Source organism: Rhinoderma darwinii, chromosome 2 (genome assembly GCF_050947455.1).
Source record: "Rhinoderma darwinii isolate aRhiDar2 chromosome 2, aRhiDar2.hap1, whole genome shotgun sequence".
NCBI classification, from domain to species: Eukaryota; Metazoa; Chordata; class Amphibia; order Anura; family Rhinodermatidae; genus Rhinoderma; species Rhinoderma darwinii.
In genome coordinates, this window is record NC_134688.1 from 359,407,272 (window position 1) to 359,429,860 (window position 22,589).

General features: G+C 40.9%; 1 protein-coding gene across 8 annotated transcripts in view; it reads right to left on the reverse strand.

The window, feature by feature from the left end:
• HIPK1 (homeodomain interacting protein kinase 1) overlaps window positions 1-22,589 on the reverse strand; it is a 76,774-nt gene that overhangs the window by 23,960 nt on the left and 30,225 nt on the right. For 4 of the 8 annotated variants that reach the window (XM_075853829.1, XM_075853833.1, XM_075853832.1 and 1 more), the window contains exons 4-9: window positions 10,739-10,858; window positions 10,153-10,239; window positions 9,164-9,348; window positions 8,474-8,636; window positions 7,981-8,203; window positions 5,677-5,801 (exon numbers count right to left, since the gene is read on the reverse strand). In XM_075853829.1, coding sequence (XP_075709944.1) covers window positions 5,677-5,801; window positions 7,981-8,203; window positions 8,474-8,636; window positions 9,164-9,348; window positions 10,153-10,239; window positions 10,739-10,858 — 903 coding nt within the window. Of the gene's footprint in view, window positions 1-5,676; window positions 5,820-7,980; window positions 8,204-8,473; window positions 8,637-9,163; window positions 9,349-10,152; window positions 10,240-10,738; window positions 10,859-22,589 lie in introns of all 8 variants that reach the window. The other 4 variants (XM_075853831.1, XM_075853830.1, XM_075853827.1 and 1 more) reach the window with 1 other exon arrangement.

Here is a 22,589-nt window from a genome sequence, read left to right on the forward strand (position 1 = left end):
GTCTTATACGAACACATTAATGATACTGAAGTGTTTAGACAGTGAATAGACCTTCCACAGGATGTCTATTCACAATCTCTGCACTTCGTTACTCTGTCTGTGGTAGTTGCAGCAGAGGAAGCGTAATCTCGTTGTAACCAGTCATCTACAGCGTAATCTCGCGAGATTACGCTTCCTCTGCTGTAACTACCACAGAAACAGTAACGAAGTGCAGAGATTGTGAATAGACATCCCGTGGAATGTCTATTCACTGTCTAAACACTTCAGTATCATTAATGTGTTAGTATAAGACAGCACATAGCGATCTAAAAGGATCCCTATGCACTGACTAAATGAATGGAGAGGAGTGCATGATGCCGATTGGTCAGCGTCATACACTCCTCTGTACAACGCCCACTTGGTATAAAGTAAAAACACGCCCACTTGGGCATTAAGCAACTCATTAGCATAAATCTAAAATCGCTAATAAAGTGGTGAAAACCGATAGTTTTTTTTAAAATAAAAAGCATTACTGTCACCTACATTATAGCGCCGATCTCCTTATGTAGGAGATAGGGCACTTATAATGTGGTGACAGAGCCTCTGTAATAAAACTGCATATCAATAGATGATAAATTGATTTAGAGGTCTACGTTTAATGAAAGAATACATTTTTTTTTTTTAATAAACAGAATGTATAAGAATTAACAATATGCTATAAAAAGATGCAAGAAGGCCATAACCACTTTCTTTGAACTTCGTGTTCATGTCATTTAGGCGATTTATCTAAAGAGTGAAGTGAAAAGGATGATCATATAGCCCGTTTATTTTTATTGTAATAGGTCATAGTAGACAACCAAGCAAAGTCATGAGAAAAATATTTCTAGTCATCTACTTTAGACTCATTTGTTTACCTTCTAAAAAGTCTAAATGTTTGGATCTTGATCATCAAGTAAAAGTTCATGCTCTCATGCGGAGAACGGAGAACCTGGCAAAATATTTCAGCTTTTAAAACGAACATGAACCCTATGCTCAGTTACAGAGTATGTGTATAAAAATATTCTAAAGAAATAAAAAAAAGAAGGCAGCCCAAAAACTTAATCTTACATATTCCTTGGCAAACATACCAAGGTAAACATTTCCGCAAATATATAAAGGGTCAGGGTAAATTGAATATATGAATCATGTGCTGTACGTAAGGATTCTACAGTGGCTGAACCAAGGAATTTCTCAGAGTATTGGCTGCTACAGTGATTACATTTGGTTAGTCCAACACAGATTAAGGGGTGATGGGGGATGCGAACATACATTTAACAACTAAAGGGTAAGACATTTCAGACATTCCGGTCTTCTGAAACACAAATATAAATAGGATTTATATGCAGGCTATGCCACTATAAACATATGTATAAAACAACAGACCGCTACATAAATAAGAACCTGCCAGATAGTAATAGTTACTGAGGGCCTGAACACACAAATGAAGATTAGAACCAATAAATGTGCAAAGTATAAATAAAAGGGAAATAAAAATAGAGGATAAAGTTACACCCTCACATATCAGACATGGATTCCGTATCTAGTGAAATGCCACCAAAATCTTTAGAGAACTCCTTTAAGGGGTTGTCCACTTTCTGACAACTGATGACCTATCCACTGGTCATCAGTATATGTTCTGTGCATGTCCGATTTAAGGGTCTATTGAATGACAGCAAACAGTTGTCATGGCAGCCCAGGGGCCTAATGAAGGCCCCCAGGACTGCCTTTCTTCATCTCCTGTTGAGCCTTATCTTTGACAAAAAAATAATAATTAAAGTGTAGCTAAACGTTCAGCAAACTTCTGACATGTCATAGTTTGGGTTGGTGGGGGTCTGAGCACGGAGACCCCCAACAATCGCTAGAACGAAGCATCTGAAGCACTCGTGTGAGCGCTCAGCTGCTTCGTGTCTGTTCGGCTTTTTCCGGAAATAAATGTATCGTGTACGGACTCAATACAAAGTCTATGAGCCCGTACTCCGATACATCGGCTTTCCGGAAAAAGCCAAACAGACACGAAGCATCTGAGCGCTCACACGAATGCTTCGCTCTATCGATTGGTGGGTGTCTCCGTGCTCAGACCCCCACCAACCCAAACTTCTGACATGTCAGAAATTTGTCGAACGTTTAGCTACACTTTAAAAATTAAAAGTTCAAAAAACCCTCCTTGCCCCCGTTTTTCCCCCTGAAGTGATGTCAAATATTTTTTTTAAAAAACGACAAAAAACGGTATTGCTGCGTCCGTTAAAGTCCAAACTATTACAATATAGCATTTAATATCCCAATAATAAAAAAAGAATATAAAAACTTCCAGCACCACTGTTTTTTTGATCACTTCATATGCCACAAACAATTAAATAAAAAGTGATCAAAAAGAATCATGGTACCAATAGTAACTACAGCTCGCCCCCCAAAAAATAAGCCCTCATACCGCTCAATCGATGGAAAAATAAAAAAAATAAAATATAAAGTTATGGCTCTCAGAATGTGGCGATAAAACACACATTTTATTTTTAACAATTAGTTTCTTCCTTGTAAAAGTAGTAAAATATATATATAAAAAAAACAAAAAAACTATAAATTTGGTATCGCCGTAATCATATTGACCAGTAGTATAAAGTTAACATGACATTTTTACCGTATGATGAAAGCCGTAAAAACAAAACCCCTCAAAATAAGAGTCGCCGCTGTTTTTTTCCTATTCCACCCCACAAAGAATTTTTCCCCAGTTTCCCAGTACATTATATGGTACAACAAACGGTACAGTTAAAAACTACAACTCGTCCCGCAAAAAAACAAAAAACCCACATATGGCTAGATTGATGGAAAAATAAAAAATAAAAAGTTATGGCTTTTGGAAGGTACGGAGGAAAAAATTAAAACGAAAATCCCCTAAAATGGACTGGGCCTGAAGGGGTCAAAAAAAAAAAAAAAAAAAAAAGCCCACACATGGCTGGCCAAATTTTTTTTTTTTTTTACCAGATGATACAGGTATTTTTTGTGAATTTTTGCCTAGCAGCCATAAGCAACGCTAGCTCATGGCATTTAGTAGGAAATGATCATTGAAGAAAAATTAAAGCCTAGAAACTGATTCATGAGGCTGGAATGAAAGGAAGCTATATTCAGAATGTAACAAATGCCCTCCACCTGCGTCATTACTGTACTCTATTATTGGCAGCCGGTGCGGCTGATTCATAGGACTGTGTTCAGTTTCCAGGAGTCTGTTTTCTGAGGTCATCTTTCCATTATAAACTCAATGAAACACGACTTATTCCAGGCTTTTTTCGCTCTCTTCCAACAAAAGCTGCCCGATGTATTTTTAGACAAATTACTTTGTGAGATCGATGGCGGTGTGTGAGAAATGATCAGTTGGCAGATGGGCACAATTAGCTTGTGGAGAGTGGATGCTGGGCAGTGAAACGGCTCATTTTATGTTTGTTGTAAGGACATGACTGGCAACACCGCCTTAAAAAGACAAATGAGTTTTCAAAAATGCAAGTCTTTATCTAGTAATGGAATAATTTCCTGTACACAGAGTGCATCACTGTCATGGTGCTGGTGAAAGCTACCCGAAACAGTGATCATAGGCTGGAAAAGCATTAGAAATGGTGTTTTTAAAGAAACGGCCCTAAAATAGTGCCAGTGGCGAACCCGTTCCCTCCCAAAGCGTTATGGTAGGAGAGGATTGGGAATGCAGCAGTGAACAGTCTCTCTAAAAATAACAGAATAACTAATAAAGTGTGCGTTTATATCTGTAGAACAAAAAATATATTATACTCATATACTGTACACGGATCAGCCATAATATGAAGGCCTGATACGGTGTACCTCCCTTTTGCTGGCAAAACACCTCTGACCCATCGAGCCACGGACTTTACTTGTCAAAGTAACTTCCTGGTGCCATCTCTTCCCCAGGTAAGTGACGCACGAGGACTACTTTTGGTATACTGTTGCATATTGGAATTACCCCGTAAGACCGGTTGTTTTTTTGAGATGATCTGACCCAGTCGTCTAGGCGTCACAATTTGCCCTTGTCAGAGTCGGTCAGATTCTCACACTTGCCCATTTTTCCTGCTTCCAACACATCAACTTCAGGAACGTACTGTTCGCTCGCGGTCTAATTTATCCCACTCCATGACAGGCGCCATTGTAATAAGAAAATCAAATGTTATTCACTTCACCCATCAATGGTTTTAATGCTATGGCTGAATGTGTAAATACGATGTGGGTTCCTAGTCCGGATTTAGTTAAATAATGGTTCAATTGAATGTGTATTTTACCCTATTGAACCCGTTATCATTTGTCTTTTGCAAATAACCAGTACACTGTACAGCAAGATATATTGACAAGCTGTGATAAATGGAACCTGCTGAACTGATAAGATACCGAGACAGCGAACATTTGTATCGACAGATAATGTTTGACGTTCTATTTAAATGGAGGTCAGATTAGGCAATTCTCATGACACATTCCCATTATCTCTGTGGCCACATTTATGGTGAGGGTTTTATGGACTGCTCATAATGCTGTCAGCTTATTTCTAACAGCCAAACATTGTTCTACAAGGCTACGCAATTGAGAAACCAGAATTTCTGCTCGAAATGAACTGATACAATCATGGCCAAAATCCATATTTTATTCCTGAAATCATAGGAACACCCAGGCTACTTTTCCAGTGAGAACATCAGAAGAAAAAAAAGGATGCCAGAAATTCTGGAGTAGTGACTCACATACCGACTTGGGCAGAGAAACGTGCAATTTCTTAAAGACGGGACTTTGTTATATCACGTCCAACAGCAAAGCGCTAGGAATATAATAACTGAATATTAATAGCTACATTATAGAATAGATTTATTATTATTAAAAAAAAATGTAAAAACAGGACAACCCGTCCATGTGCCCCATTGAAGTATATAAACATCACAGGGAGGTCTCCCGCTTGGGTCCAACTTTTATGTGCCAGAATAGAGCGCAGCTCTGTAAGAGCAGCTACCACTCTGGCGGACTCGAAGCGTCCATGCAGGGGAAACGTGTGGCTGGTTATGGCTTCTCCCGGTATTAACAGCTGAACGCAGGGGGTAAGAGAAGCCATACCAACAATGAAAAAGCTTGTGAAAAGGGGTTATTCTTCATGAGAAGGAATCCTGTGCTAGTACTGAGTGACGGGTTCATGCAGCATTATAGAAAAGCTTCTGAAGTGATCCCATGTATGTGGTACACTGTAAAAAACGTGTACTTTATGTACCGAGACACTCCCCTACCCCTTTATAATACTAAATACTATCACACGTTTCCTTGAGGATTGCAGATCTTCGTCTGTAATACAGGACACCTCACCCAATCATCAAGAGCTTCTAATATATGAAGTACTACAATAATAATAATCCTAAAACTGTATCAAGATAAAACGACATGGGCAATTGTGAGGTGGAGGTGAACAGCACGGTTCTAGGTAAATAAAAATGTGGAATATACATGCAGAGTCAAGCACTAGCACCCTGATGGGAAGGAGTGTGCCAGCGGATGATCAACTGGAACAGTTTAATCATTCTCAACCAAATTAATTTCAAGATTAATTTGACTCTATACATGGGCCACTCCATTTAAAACATATCAGTTGTCATTATATACACTACAAAGTTCCCGTTCTCATTGAATTACCTGTGTTAGGACGCCTGACTGGATCTGGAGTTGCTGGGCAGCAGGGGCTTGGGGCACAATGGGGACAGCACTGTCCATCCGAACAGGAAAACCGGAATGCTTGGTGGCAGCTTGAAGCCCAGCAGCTTGAAAAACAGTAAGTGCTTAATAAAAAAATCATAGAAACGTACTCAATTAAAGTATATTTTCAAAGAAATACTTGTTGCTAACTTATCAAAAACAAGGGAAGAAAATATATTTCCCATTTCCTAAGAATTAGCAGACTAAAGAAATCATTCCAAGAAGGGAACTTATTAAATTCATCAAATTTCTTACCCCAAATAATAATTTTCAGACATAACCAAAAGGTCATATTAGTGTGGGTCAGAGGCTAGAACTCCGATCGATGTCACGAGTGCTCACCCCCCCCCCCACTTATTTTAGTGGAAAGGTGGAATTGTACTCACTAGTAGTGAGCACCTCTCATTTAGGACAATGGTGATGGTCTGTAAACTGGAAGGTTCAGCTATATCTGACTAACTTTACTTAAGGCCATATTCGGCAGCCCCGTAGAAATGAATGGCGCTGTGGCCGAGCATGTGCAGCGTCGCTCCATTCATATGGGGCTCACAGGGACAGCAAGGTAAGCCCAGTCTCGTGATCCGAGGGGGTCCAACCGCTGGGTCCCCCCATCCCGTGGATAGGTAATAAATATTGGATTATGGTAAAACCCCTTTAAAGTGGGAAGAACCCTTTATTACACATTAGGTCATTCATCTAAAATAATTAGTGGTTAAACAGGAAATTGTGTTTAACCGGTTCAGAACCAGAAACCTTTTAGCCCATTTTTAGTGCGCGTTAGTTTAGCGGCTATAACGTTTTGTTTTTTTTGGCTAGCAACGTAAGTTTTTCAGGGTTTTTTTTTTCTGAACCATGCAGGTTTCTTCTCTTATTATTACATACATCATTTTTGTTTTCTTTTACAATTTTTAGGCTATATAGTTTGAAAAAAAAAAAAAAAAAAAGCAAAACGTATGCTTTTTACCTCATTTATTAGTAATAATAATAATATGCTGCTGCCCTTTTTTTATTAGTGTTAGTCACTGGCTACCAAAACTTGATGTATTACATGTCCAATTTAGGCTTATTTGGTCTCAACTGGCGGTACAACGGTAATTTACATAGGGAATGTTTCTTTGGGGTGGGTTATTTTGTGTATTTATTGATATATTTTTTTTACTTTCATTTTATGTTTGTCCCTGAAAAGGTAAGAAAAGGGGAAATCTGACCTGTTTCAGTAACATTTGTCACGGTTAGGGTTGTGTTTGGTCTAGTTAGTCCTACATGACCAGTGGGATCAAAAGCAGCAGTGTTGCTACCTCTATTCCATACAATACAATTTCCACTTCCATACACTACACTTTTCCACTGTAACTGGGGCTGGACAGCAGCTAGGTTAAGCCTGTGGTGTGTGTATATATATATATATATATATATATATATATATATATATATATATATACACACACACACACACACACTAAGGGGTGTGCTTTGACGACATGGACCCCACACACTGTGCGCATATATATATATATATATATATATATATACATACATATACACACACACACAGAAATCACAAAAATGAGCAGCAACTCCAATATAAAGGGTGAAAAAAGTGGGTACTTTATTGCCCGTGCAACGTTTCAGCTCCGTTCACGGCTTGAGAAAGGCTCCAGTGAACGGAGCTGAAACGTTGCACGGGCAATAAAGTACCCACTTTTTTCACCCTTTATATTGGAGTTGCTGCTCATTTTTGGGATTTCTGTGTATCTGGGACTTGGTCTGTCCCTCTGAGCTTGCACCCACACGCTGCTGGTGCTGCTGGACTTTGTATATATAGAGCGATATATAAATATATAGATATAGTGGGCAGTCGTTAAGCAAAGAAATACAGCAATGGGCAAAGTCCAACTCAAAAAGGGGTTTGCTCATCACATAGTCACACTCCGATCCCTAGAATTAAGGGGCCACTTCGCCTTCCCTGTCTCTACACAGTTTATGGCAATTCAGCCTAATCCAAGTGAATAGAGCAGAGTTTCAGTATCTGAACAGCTCTGGGTGTGTTGCTGTGCATAGGAAATGAAATGGATATTCGATGGGTACCATGTGGTCAGACACCCATAGAAGAGTTCCCCTTTTATTGCCTTCAATTAAATACACAAAGAATAGCAGCAGCAACGATCTGGGCCAGATGCTATGCTAAATTCTACAATTAAAATAAATATAATAATAAAAGTTTCAACTGAAAAAGAAAGATACCTTGAAATGCTGGAGGGCAAACTATGAAGGTTTGCTGGAATGGATCTGTTTGGGCGCAGAGCTGGGTTGCTCCCGGCTGAAGAGAAACTCCCTGCTGAGCAACACCAGTCACCGGCGCAGCAGATGGCGGGTAAAGAGCAGACTGATAGTTTAACAATGACACATCAGAGTTCGCCAGAGACAGGGCAGCTGTAGCAGAAGAGCTTGAAGCCAGCACACTAGCCTAAAAGGGAAAGATAGGGTGAGACATATATGTTAACTCTGCTCCTGTAACCGCTGTATGAAGTGAACAGCTGTCTGCATATTAGATACTTTACACAGATAGGAGGGAATGGTCTTGGGTGCCGACAGAACTTTTGGACATTTCACCAGTAATTCCAATGAAACATTTGAAATAATTGCTACTAATGTCATGGCGTTCACTTCCAAGCAACGAGACTGTAGGCACTACCGGTAAGCCAGTGTGTTTGGCAGACATGGCTCAGCTACGTACCTGATTGTGCATAGTGTTTAACTGGTTATTGAAACTCATAGTCAGATTTGTGCTTGTGTTAGGAGCCACGTGAGTGGTGAAGGGACTCTTAATCTGGTTCACTGTATCATACATATTGTTCCTCCTCTTACATATCTCCATGTTCTGAAAACAAGACTTTACACTGTGGAAGGAAACAAATCCAAAGTTTAAAAAAAAATCAGATTGGGTACATTTGTACCAAAATTTAGAGAACTATTTGAAAGGTACATACCACTTAGACCATATGCAAAGGCACTATACATCTGACATATAGGGCTTTCATCCCTTATGAAAAACCTTTACCTCCTATGGATGGCTTTTTTGGTTGCCACACCAAGTAAGACATCAAAAGCCAAACCAGCCACCTTCTATGTACAACTATTATATGGTAGCTGCGCAGTACATATTCATTATGTTAAAACATTTATCCATTTCATACACTTAAAACACCCCAAATATAATAAAAATTCAGCAAATTAGGTGAATACAGATTTTCATCCACTAAGTGACTGGTCTGGAAAAGCTGCCAAAAGTTGAAAAATGTATTAAAATAACAAAAATTAAAAAAATAAAGCTTAATGTGTCATCCCGAGAGAAGTACAGCTGGAATTTTCCTGCCGGTACCCCTGCACAGGTTGTCTCTGTGGGCTCGGTAACACCACTACTTACTGGTTACTGTGTGGGAAATCCAGCAGATGAGTCATGGTAACAAAAGGGTGGGTTAGGGTTTTCATTGGAGTTATCCTCTTATCTGCATCAATAGTCAACATTTTCTTCAGCAAGTCGATGTACTCTCTTCTGTCTGCCTTCTCTGCCAACATATCTGTGCCTTCTAGGTCGGTCGACATATTCACCTATCAAAAAGAAGACAATAATACCACATACAAGAAGTGGCATCTCGTAAGGGAATTTCTGTTAAAAGGAACCGGTCACCGGTCACGTCAAACATAAAATCCAATCTGTGGGCAGCATGTTATAGAGCTAAAGGAGCGGAGCAGATTGATATATAGTGGTGTGCGAAAATTTACAGGATAATTGGTCATTTATGGATATAAAACCCTGCTAACTCTGGCCTTAAGAGTCCAGTAGGTGGTCCTACTTAGTGATTGGCAGCTATTGTTGTATTCACACTCATACAGGGAAGACTAATGATGACTGGTTAAGACCACCCACTGGACTCTTTAGCCTACAGTGAGCAGGGCTTTAAATGAATAAATGACAGGTTATCATGAATCCTTTTCTACAAAATGATATATCAATCTTCTCAGCTCCTTCTGCTCTACAACATGCCGTCTCCAGATAGGACAGTATAATCAATGTGACGGGTTCCCTACTATACATAAAATACTACTTTAGTGTGTGTGTGTGTGTTAAGTGTAATACAGCTCGGTGAGACTTATTTAAAATGGGAAAACCACAAAAATATCCATGTGCCGTGTCTGGTATTTCAGCTCAGCCCCATTTAAATTAAGAGGCGCTGTGTCGAGTAGAAAAGAAGCAACCCCTTTTTTTTTCTAACTGCATACATCCAATTGAACTAGGAGGTACGTATTCACTAATACAGATGAAAAAGAGCTCAATCCAGTCTGGACCAACTAATGATGCCAACGTGGGTCCTCCTTTAGCCTCCCTGAACTCTGGAAAGATTTAGAACTTACCTGTGCCATGTCATCTAAACAGTTGAAGATGTACTTGCGAGCCTCTTTAGATTTTATTCCAGTTTCAATTTCATGCTCTTCTGGCGTCTACATAGAAGAGAAACAATAAATGGCTGCAGACTTTCAACGAGTTTATACTTCATATAACGGACCAATGAACTTTTTATCAATAGTGAACTGCAAGCGCGCAAAAATGGAAATGTGCGTGCCAAAGGTTACATTTGGATAAGTGCAGTTGCACACGACCGAGTGCCACTCGGGCCGTTTTTAACGGCATCTGAGTGGCACCCGATAGTTTTCACGGACCTATTCACTTTAGCGGGTGAATCGGGTCTGTGAAAACTGACCCGATTCGTGAAAAGATAAGCCACGTCCTATCTTTCCACAGATCACGGACGGGACTCGGCTAAAGGTTCAATAGTTAAATAAGAAGCTGGATCTCACACACTCTGCAAAGAACCTCCTATAGACGTGTGCTGTTCTATAGCTTGTAGATCACTGTAGCGAACCAATTTGTATTAGGCTTAATGTCCGAGACGGCGAAGATCTAATTTCATCAATGTGCATAGCAGAATTTTAATTTTACCTTTAACCTCCACAATGGGTAGCCCAGATCTGGGTCTCTATTGAAAAATCTCGAAGTCTTTGTTCCAGCACTGAGAAGGTACTCTGCAGGAAGTCCTTGTGTCTGGGAGATGTACCTTATCTGAAACACACAATAATGGCAGCAATTTAACATGCGGTGATGACAGCTTTTCAAACACAAGCTATACCTTTACTATGAAAGCGAGTGACCTTGAAAAACATTTTATAAATAAGAGAACAGATGAAAATGAGAATGCCATTAATGGGTTTGTACTTCTCAAGTTGATGGGAAGAGGAGAGGGAATCTGTCACTTCCAGATTATCTGTCAGAGAAGAAGGACACAGACCGCAACAGCCTGACAACCCCCTTATTTACCGAGTCCCTCAAAACAAGCTTAGGATTGCCTATAAAACAATAGTACAGGGTGACGTCTAGCCTCAAATTCATATAATAAAGCATAGCTAGCAATCGCCGGTCTTTGCCTAGATTTACACACGAGTGGAATAAAAATCAAAGCCCCCATTACTTGTGGATTTTCGGTTCAGCGCAAATTTTTGATTTTAGTCGTGCCTTATATGTGTAATTGTATCCGGGGTGTGAAAATGAACCAACCATTCAAGCAAAGAAATTTGTATAGGTCAGAAAATTTCCAATTTAGAGCAATTCAAAAGTTAGGCTGGGTTCACACGACCTATTTTCAGACGTAAACGAGGCGTATTATGCCTCGTTGTACGTCTGAAAATAGGGCTGCAATACGTCGGCAAACATCTGCCCATTCATTTGAATGGGGTTGCCGACGTACTGTGCAGATGACCTGTAATTTACGCATCGTCGTTTGACAGCTGTCAAACGACGACGCGTAAATTAACTGCCTCGGCAAAGAAGTGCAGGACACTTCTTTGCCACGTAATTTGAGCTGTTCTTCATTGAACTCAATGAAGCACAGCTCAAGGTTTACGAGCGTCTCAGACGCCTCGTAAATTACGAGGAGCATTTACGTGTGAAACGAGGCAGCTGTAAACAGTCTGTCTTTTAACACGTAAATGCCTCTCAGCGTGTGAACATACCCTTAAAGTATACCTTCCATTAGTAAGAAAATAGATTAAAATCTTCAGACGAGAGCAATGGTCCCATGTCCACGGCAACCATACCAGGCCTGTATTATTTTTTTTTATTATAGTTAGGCCTTATTCACACGAGCACGTCTGATTTGCGCTTGCAAAAAACGGGGCAATGTCACGCATGTCTGTCTGTGTTGCATCAGTATGGTTTCCGTTTTTCACCTATGCATGCACTTTTTGTTTTTCTTTAGCAACTGATGCGTGAAATACTGACAACACACACACAGTCAATGACTTCAATGAGGAATGTGGTCTGCAAAAACGGACCAGAATGGGACATGTGGTAAGTTTCACGCAACGGCCGTCCAACACCTTTTTTACACGACTTCATGACAATCATGCATGTTTGGCTCTGTCGAATGTCCATGTTCGTTTGAAAGGAATCAGAAATCTCTGGCAGCGGTATATCTCCGAAGAGAATACAGTACCGGCATGTTAAAATCCAAAAAGGCCCAATCCCTCTTTTCCCTAACATCAGTCGCTGGTAGGGCCTCCCCTCATACACGTAGGATAGTTGGCGTATGTCCAGCTTTACTATGAGGCAAGGGCTGGCAAGTTGTGGCAACCACAGGGTTTCCCTATGGGGAGAGAATTTATGCTACAATCGCATTAATTAAGGCATGGTCAGAAATCCTGCGATCAACGCAAATCATTTGTGAGTTTTTCTACTCTTAGGCAAACATCGAAGTTGCTTGAGAGTTCCAATAATGGCACAATTTCCCCCATTGGAGCCCTAGTCTAAATAAAGGTGCCCTTTAATCAGAAGGGGTTTTGCTAGGAACAGAGCAATATTTCCAGGGGGATTGGATTAAAATCCCAGTGAAATAACAAACGGACATGTTTGCCAGATGAATGTCCTTTATGTATGTGACCAAATCGGAGTCGAAAAAGAAAAAGGAATTGAACATTTAAACAGAACTCTTTGGTTGACATTTCCACCAGTAACTTTGTGCTATTAATAAAACCTCAGTGTGCTGTTCACAAAGATCTAACAGATAAACTATTCAGCTCGAGTTTAAAGACAAACTGTATGTGATTTGGATTGCAAAATGTGCCCGAGCCCCAGCGCACTAGAAAAACACAAGAGACGGGAAGCTATTTCAAAATCGATCATATCTGCCTTCAGGGAAGGAAAACAAGCCATCATCCCACCCACAGCAGATAGGATTCTCAGAAGACAGCGGATCCTCACCCAACTACAGCCGTTTATTTTTAACTGCTGAAAGCCAGATTTCCTCTGGAAAGTTACTGCGTGTCAAAGGCCTAAACACTGCGGCTGCACAATCATTTATAGAGGCCGGGACGTGCCGACAGGTCATGAAGTCCAACAAGTCACTGCTTACTCCAACACAAACCTACCGCGTCTTCTCCTCCTGTACAAGGGAAGGATTGCACTCACAATCCTGAAACTACTGCTGTAAAATCATTCTTACACCAACTCCCTCCAACGTACTGGTGATGTGCACTGCAAACCCCAGCATGCACTGCTCAGCGGGGCCTAGAATAGGGAGCGATTATTGCTCATTCCCCAGTCATGTGGCACCTAGGTGTTCCAGCAGACCACGCTACAGCATTTGCTGTAGTTAACCATCTGAATACCAGCAGGTTTCATCTGTCAACCTTTAAAGGGATATATCATATTGCTTTTAGTATGATAAAAAAAAAAAATGTATTTATTTGTGTTCGTGTGTTCTACATTTACTTCTCAATGGGGGCTGCCATTTTTTTTTCCATCTCTGTACGTGTCGATTAACGACACATACAGAGATGGAATACGGCACATACAACCCCATAAAGAATGTGAACGGGAGCCGTTCCATTCTCTACAGCGTACGCAGTCTGTGTGGCAACGGCGCATGTGCCGCTCCCACACAGACCAAAACAAAGTGCGTTAGCAGAGCAAAATCCGGCGCCATTTTCAGTAAGACAGCGGCCGGACAGTAAGATGACGACTAACGTTCGCGGCTTACGGCCATATGTTCAAGGCAGCGAAGACGCAAGGAATAGGAGCGTAGGCGGCAGCAGCAGGTAAGTTATGTTTGTATATGCGATGTGTGTATTATGTTCGTGTGATACGGTCTGCTTAGCACTGTATCTAATCCTCCTACACTGTGCATTCGCTCAGAAAATGGCGGCACACAGTGTCGGAGGTTTGAAGATTCAACCCCATTCTTCTCCTGGCACTAGCCAGAATAAGGGAGGGGGGATTGTGTGAGGACACTAGAGCAAGTGCGTCTACCCCAAATTTGCAGCATAAAGCAATGAGGTTGCTTTACCACATTGACCATCCTGCAATTTTGGGAACTGCTCCCTCTAGTGACCAGCACATGGAAATGTTATAAATTAGAATCTAATTTATAATATTTTCTGACTTGTGAAAAAATTAACACAATGTGTAATCACTCAAATAATAATTGTTTAATTAAAAAAAAAAAAAAAATACAAAAATTCTAGCGACACATTCCCTTTAAGAGAGGGGATAATGACAATGAACTTTTGACAGCAACGGCCAGCGAGGGGCGCGTAGAGTTCAATAGGTGAAATGCTGGTGACAGGTTCCCTCTAACTAAAAGGGATGAAAACGGTGCGTGTGCTGCATGCTGAAGTGTCATGGATGAGGAAACATTGCGATCAGTTTGCATAGAGGGCATGCCAAGTCATTCTCCGGGTGCAGGTGCGCACATTGGCTTATTTTTGTAGTGACCGCGACTACCCTAAACGGTATCCGCCTAACATGCAGATTTGTGTCGGCAGCACATGCATTTACAGGGGATTGCTTCAGATATTAGATCACCGTTACTTATGGGCACATTAACCTTGAACAGCACCTAAAAAAAGGGGGTCAGGTTCTTCAGAGTCTGCCTAGTGTCCGTTTTTCACTTTGAGACAAGGCAAATATTTTGTCATGTCCACCATCACCTATTCTTTTACGCATTAGTAAAAATAGTCATTAATATAATAAAAATTAAAAAAAAAGTAAATTGACTGATATTCCAAAGTTACTCAGTGAATGGCAAGTTTTCTTTCACAGATCACTCCTCGTCTCCCGCTTTGCATATCATGAATTCTATACCTTCCATCCTCCATAGGGGACGATGTAAGAACAAGCTCAGCGCTTTACTTACAAGGTGCTGAATAGGGCTTAATACTAGTAAATATGTGCAGGATGTTTAAAGGTAGTGGTTTTACAGAAGCAAATAACTAACCGGATACTCCCTTGTAATCTTACCTGCAGTGAAGAAACCTCATTAAAAAAAAAGTAGATGTTCTAATTTTTTACACTCCATCTTCTCAATGTAAATTTCCCTGGTTACTATAAGCAAATCCCACCATGGAAATGGGGACATGACGGCTGCCTGGTGCATCACCACCTACAATGCCTCTTATCTTCACAAAGTACATACTAGACTCTCAGGGGTTTAACTTCAAAGCCCAGGAGCAGCGTCTGCAGTGCGGTGTCATGTACAGACAAAGAAGGTTTCAGTTATTGTTCTAACACACAGGTGCCACCCGACAGCTGGGTGCAGCCTGAGAAATCCCCATACAAACAATCGCGCACCGCCCTGCAGCCCCAAATAGTACAGAAATCTGGAGTGTGAACATTCAAATAAGGTTCCTACACAAGTGAAACCTGTAAAGCCACAAAGCACAAGCTCAAATTGTAATAAACACAACAGCACATACACAAATGCAAGTAGCCAAATGTCCTAGATCTACATAGCGCTGCAATCTTGGGGCGTATTCCCACAATGCAGTCAAATAGCGGTTTATTCCTGCGATTATTAGAAAATCATGGCAAAAGGATGCGGGTTTCCTGCGATTTTGTGGTAATAGACTGATTCGACCCCACCATGTTAATAAAGGCCTTATTACACGGGCAAATGATCAGACGAACAGGTGTCCGTAGGACTGCGCGTACCCAACCATTGCCCTGTGCAAACCGGGAAGCGATTAGCCAACAAATGAGCAAACGCTTGTTTGTCGGCTGATCGGATCCTTTGTGTGACACCAAAAAAAATAAAAAATGGACGCATGTCGGCAGCGGAACTCCTCGTGAAACACGGAATGTGCTCCTGACACGATGCAAATGTATGAGCATGAACGATCGTATTAACGAACATTCGCCACATCCATTGCTCTGTTTAAACGGAGCAAAAGAGCGCCCATCTACATGCTGTATTGTCAATTGACGCTTGTTTAGGGCCCTGAGCCCTGATCAGACTCGAATCTCACTTTGCGGTTCAAATGCGTTTTTTGCTGCGATTTAAAAAAAAAAAAAAACGTGAACTGCGACGTGAGATCCAATCCTTACAGATGAATAATAATAAGGTCAACTGCATGCATTAATTTCTGCTGTGCTTTCTTCCGACTAGATAAGCATAGACCGCAAAAAAGTAATTAATCTCCATTGACCACTTCCAGCCGCTGACAATCTAATGTCTAAGGAGTCTGGCAGACACACAGTGCTGTACGGGGAAACAGGGATCCGACAGGATGGATTTTTCCTGCTCCCATTGGAGATAAGCGACTCCAGGCGTCTAGAATTTGTTTATATCCCCTGGTCTGTTTGAATAACACTCCTGTTCTGTTAACCCTTTAATGACCGGGCCATTTTGCGCGTTAATGACCAAGGATTATTTTTTGTTTTTTCACGGTCGCATTCCAGGAATCATAACTTTTTTTTTTATTCCGTCGTCCTAGCCGTATAAGGGCTTGTTTTTTTGCGGGTTGTATTTTGTAATTGTACCATTTTTGGATGCTTATAATATATCGATTAACTTTTAGTAACTTTATTTTAGGAGAGAATTGAAAATAAGCAGCTATTCCAGCATTGATTTTTCACATTAGAAATTGACGCCGTTTACTATGCAGCGTAAATAACATGTTAACTTTTAACTTTATTCTATCGGTCGGCACGATTACGGGGATACCAAATATGTAAAAGGTTTTATAGGTTTTCTTACGTTTGCACAATAAAAAAAACCTTTCAGAAAAAAATTACTTGTTTTTGCATCGCCGCATTCCAAGAGCCGTAACTTTACTTTTCCGCCGATGTGGGCTTGATTTTTGCGGGCCAATGTGTAGTTTTCATTAGTACTATTTTGGGGTACATAGGGCTTATAGATGAACTTTTATTTTATTTTTTATGGGGGGAATGGGAGAAAAGAGAATTTTGCCGTTGTTTCTTGCGTTTTATTTGGACGCCATTCATCCGGCGGTTTAATTAATGTGTTCACTTTATTGTTCAAGTCGTTACGATTGCGGGGATACCCTATATGTGTATTTTATTTATTTTGACACTTTTACTAAATAAAAGTTTTATTTTATTTTGACTGTAAATTTTTTAGATTTTTTTTTCACAAACTTTATTGAACTGCTTTACATTTATTTTTTTGTCCCACCAGGGGACTTCACTACGCGATCTGCTGATCGCATATATAATGCTTTGGTATACTTCGTATACCAAAGCATTATTGCCTGTCAGTGTAAAACGGACAGGCAATCTATTAGGCCATGCCTCCGGCATCGCCTAACAGGCATTTGCTGAAGACAGACCTGGGGGCCTTGGTTAGGACCCCGGCTGCCATGGAAACCCGACGGCGCCCCACGATTTCTTTGCGGGGGTGCCGATGTGGTAACAGAGGGAGCTCTCTCCCTCTGTCAAACACATTAGATACTGCTGTCGCTATTGACAGCGGCATTTAATGGGTTAAACTGCCGTAATCGGACAGTACTTAGATTCCGGTAGTTGCCTGGCAGTGTATAACAGACGTGATTGCTGCTGATCGCGTGGGTACACTGTCAGTACCCACGCGATCAGAGGACGGATATATCCGTCCTTCGGAGTTAAGAGGTTAAAGAGGCTCTGTGACTACTTTGGCTATGCCCAATCTCCTAGCTAATCTAATAGGTGCTGTCACACGGATAATGCTAGTGAAAATTGTGTCCCAAAAAGTTTATGATTTTAAAAGTTATGAGATTTCTAAATATGCAAATGAGGCTAAACTAGACAAGTGGGTGTCAACACCAGCGATTATCCTGAGGTGTAGCCACCTCAGCCTCGGACGCTGTCCTATCAGCATGAAGCTGCTTCACACAGTGTGAGAGACTAAGGCTGGAGGAAAGGGGGATCACTTAAAACAGCCATATCTCGGTATGTGGACTACCTAGAGCAGCGGTTCTGGTGACATATGAAAGTTCTAAGCTTTAATATAGCTCCAGGATATCAATTCTAGCTGTGAAACAACTGGAGATATCACCAGTTGAAAACACAGTTGGGAATGGAAGCTGTATACTATATGATCTGTGTTGCTGGGCGGGGAAGGTGGAGAAGCTGTATGATGATTGGACAGCGTCATACACAAAACATTAGACCGCCCAGATTGAAAAGGAAAAAAGTAACCTCCCATTTGGCAAGTGTAACCAAATTAGCATATTTTGAAAAATGCACATAATTTGCATATAATTAATGTTTTTGAATAATAAATCACACTGTAGTTATCAGCATCATAGAGCCTATTAGATTAGTTAGGAGAAAGGGAATTAACCCCTTCGCGCCAGTTCACGTACAGTTACGTGATTGGAGATGGCCTTTTCGCGCATCTCCACGTAACTGTACGTGAAGAAGATGAAGCTGGCTCAGGAGCTGAGCCAGCGACATCACCGCCGGGTGACAGCTGTATGTTACAGCTGGCACCCTGAGGTATCGGCCAGGACCGGAGCTAGCCTCCGATCCGACCGATTAACCCCTCACATGCTGCGTTCAATAGAGATCGCAGCATGTGAGGAGTTTATAGCCACCGGCACCGCAGCAACGTGATCGCTGGGTTGCCGGTGGCTGCAAAGGCGATCGGAGGGCTAATGCTTACCTCCCGATCAGCCTGTAATGGAATCCTCCTATGCCCCGTCGGCGGGGCCCAGGAGGCTTCCGGTACCATCGGCAAGATGGCGCAGGATCAGCTTCCGGGTCAGAAGCTGAGCCGGCGTCATCAGCAGGGGGTGTCCGCTGTATGTTACCCCGATAGCTCCGATTCCTGCCATTAACCCCTTCAATGCAGCGATTCAATGCAATCGCTGCATCAAAGTGGTTTGTATGCAATCGGCAGCCTTGCCATGCGATGGCAAGGCTGGCGACTGCTACTATGGCAACAGGATGCCTAACAATGGCTTCCTATCTGCCATTACGTAAGCCGATTAGGCCCCGCCCGGAGGCGGAGCCTGATCGGCTTGCTGTCAGTGAACAACTGACAGTTCTAATACATTGCACTACATAGGTAGTGCAATGTATTAGAACATCAAACAAACAGTTGGACCTTCAAGTCCTAGTGGGACTAAAGAAAAGTGTAAAAAAAAGTGTAAAAAAAGTAAAAATAAAAGTTGTAAAACATACAATAAAAGTTTCAAATAATAAACACAAAACACAATCACCCTTTTTCCCTTATCAAGTCATTTATTATTGAAAAAAATAATAAAGCCATACATATTTGGTATCGCTGCGACCGTAACGACCTGAACTATAAAAATATGATGTTATTTATTCCGCACAGTGAACGCCGTAAAAAAACAAACTAAAAAATAATGACATAATTGCTATTTTTTGGTCACTTTGTGTTCCAAAAATTTTAATAAAAAGTGATCAAAAAGTCGCATGTACCTAAAAATGGTGCCTATAAAAACTATAACTCGTCTCGCTAAAAACAAGCCATCATACAGCTCAGTCGACGAAAAATGTAAAACCGTTATGGCTCTCACAACTTGGCGACAGAAAAAATCCATTCTCTTTACAAAAGTTATTTTATTGTGCAAAAAGTTGTAAAACATAAAAAGTGCTATAAATTAGGTATCACCGGAATCGGACTGACCCGCAGAATAAAGCTAACATGTAATTTATAATGCGTGGTGAACGCTGTATAAAAAAAACTAAAAAAATATGCGAGAATTGCTGTTTTTTGGTCACCTTGCCTCCTAAAAAAAAAAGGATAACAGGTGATCAAAAAGTCGCATGTACCCCAAAATGGTACCAATAAAAACTACAGCCCGTCCCGCAACAAACCAGCCGTCATACCACTACGTCTATGAAAAAATAAAATTAGTCAAGGCACCAATAAATCAGGAAAGAAAAATATGTAGTTGTGCCGGCTCGAGGGGAACGTTTCTTCTGTTTCAAGTGGTGAATTATCAAGGCCCCTAAAATTAGGGAACCAGGAAGGGGAGGGCCCAAACATATCTGCTGGAAGTGAGGGCGCCCGTATTATACCAGGACAACACTTTCCCAGCAAAGGTGCGGAGTGGACCAAAAGGGGCATAAGTAAAGACCATTTATTAGTGCGACACCGGCCTGTGCAGAAAGGATTGCTCCCCAGCATAACACACATCTATGGATTATTTTATTGGTTTTTTTTACCCCACTATACCACCTGACTATGCCCCTTATATACTCCGCCCGCCTTACATGTACCCCGACATTATAAACGGAAACACCAGTAAGACTCAAAACAAAACTACTACAAGCAAAATCCACGCTCCAAAAGCCAAATGGCGCTACCTCCCTTCTGAACCCTACAGTGTACCCAAACAGCAGTTTACTTCCACATATATGGCATCGCCATACCCGGGAGAACCCTTTTAACAATTTTTGGGGTGTGTGTCTCCAGTGGCACAAGCTGGGCGCCACATATTGGCATATCTATTGAAAAAAAACATTTTCACTCTGCAACATCGAGTGCACACCAATTTCTGCCAATCACCTGTGGGGGTTAATATGCTCACTACACCCCTAGGTGAATACCTTGAGGGGTGTAGTTTCCAAAATGGGGTCACTTCTGGGGGGTTTCCACTGTTTTGGTCCCACAGGGACTTTGCAAATGCGACATAGCGCCCAGAAACCAATCCAGCAAAATCTGTACTCCAAAAGCCAAATGGCGCTCCTTCCCTTCTGAGCCCTACTCTGTGCCCAAACAGCAGTTTATGACCACATATGTGGTATTTTCGTACACAGGAGAAGTTGCTTTACAAGTCTTGGGGTGCTTTTTTTCATTTATTTGTTGAGAATATGAAACATTTTCAGCTAAAACTACGTCTTATTGAAGAAAAATGATTTTTTTTATTTTCACTGCCCAATTCGAATAAAATCTATGAAACACCTGTGGGGTCAAAATGCTCACTACACCCCTAGATGAATTCCTCAAGGGGTGTAGTTTCGTGAATAGAGTCACTTTTGGGGAGTTTCCACTGTACTGGCACCTTAGGAGCTTTGCAAAAGTGACATGGTGTCAAGAAACCAATCTAGCAAAATCTGTGCTCCAAAAGCCAAATGGCGCTCCTTCTCTTCTGATCCTTGCCGTATGCCCAAACAGCCGTTTATGACCACAAATTGGGTATTGCCATACTCCAGAGAAGTTGCTTTACAAAGGTTGGGGTTCTTTTATTCCTTTATTTGTTGAGAAAATGAAAAATTTTGAGCTAAAGCTACGTCTTATTGGAAAAAAATGATTTTTTTTATCTTCACTGCCCAATTCTAATAAAATCTATGAAACCCCTGTGGGTTCAAAATGCTCACTACACCCCTACATGGATTCTTCAAGGGGTGTAGTTTCCTAAATGGAGTCACTTTTTTGGTGTTTTCACTGTTTTGGTCCGTTAGGGGCTTTGCAAATGCGACGTGGTCTCCGCAAACCATTCCTGCTAAATTTGAGCTCCAAAAGACAAATGGCGCTCTTTCCCTTCTAAGCTCCGCCGTGTGTCCAAACAGCCGTTTATGACCACATGCGGGGTATTGTTTTACTCGGGAGAAATTGCTTTACAAAAGTAGTGGTGCATTTTCTCCTTTTAGTCCTTGTGGAAATTAGAAAAAATTAGCTAAACCTACATTTTCTTTGAAAGAATGTAGATTTTCATTTTCACGGCCTACTTCCAATAATTTCTGCAATAAACCTGCAGGGTCAAAATGCTAACTATACCCCTAGATAATTTCCTCAAGGGGTATAGTTTCCAAAATGGGGTCACTTTTGGGGGATTTCCACTGTTTTGGCGCCGCAAGAGCCTTTCAGACCCGACATGGTGCCTAAAATATTTTCTCTTAAAAAGGAGGCCCCAAAATCCTCTAGGTGCTCCTTTGTTTCTGAGGCCTGTGCTTCAGTCAATAAGTGCACTAGGGCCACATGTGGGGTATTTCTAAAACCTGCAGAATCTGGGCAATAGATATTGAGTTGCATTTCTCTGGTAAAACTTTCTGTGTTACAAAAAAAAAAAAGAGATGAAAAATTAATTTCTGCAAAAAAAGACATTTGAACATTTCACATCTACTTTGCCTTAATTCCTGTGAAACCTCTAAAGGGTTAATAAACTTTCTAAATGCTGTTTTGAATACTTTGAGGGGTGACGTTTTTAAAATGGGGTGACTTAGAGGGTTTCTATTATATAAGGCCCTAAAATCCACTTCACAACTGAACTGGCCCCTGTAAAAATAGCCTTTTGACATTTTCTTGAAAATGTGAGAAATTGCTGCTAAAGTTCTAAGCTTTGTGAGGTCATAGAAAAATAAAAGAATGATCAAAAAACAATGCAAATCTAAAGTAGACATATGGGTGATGTTAATTAGCAACAATTTTGTGTGGTCTTACAAGCAGATACATATAAATTTAGAAAAATGCTAATTTTTGCAATTTTTCGCTAAATTTTGGTGTTTTTCACAATTAAATACTTAATGTATCGAGCAAATTTTGCCAGTA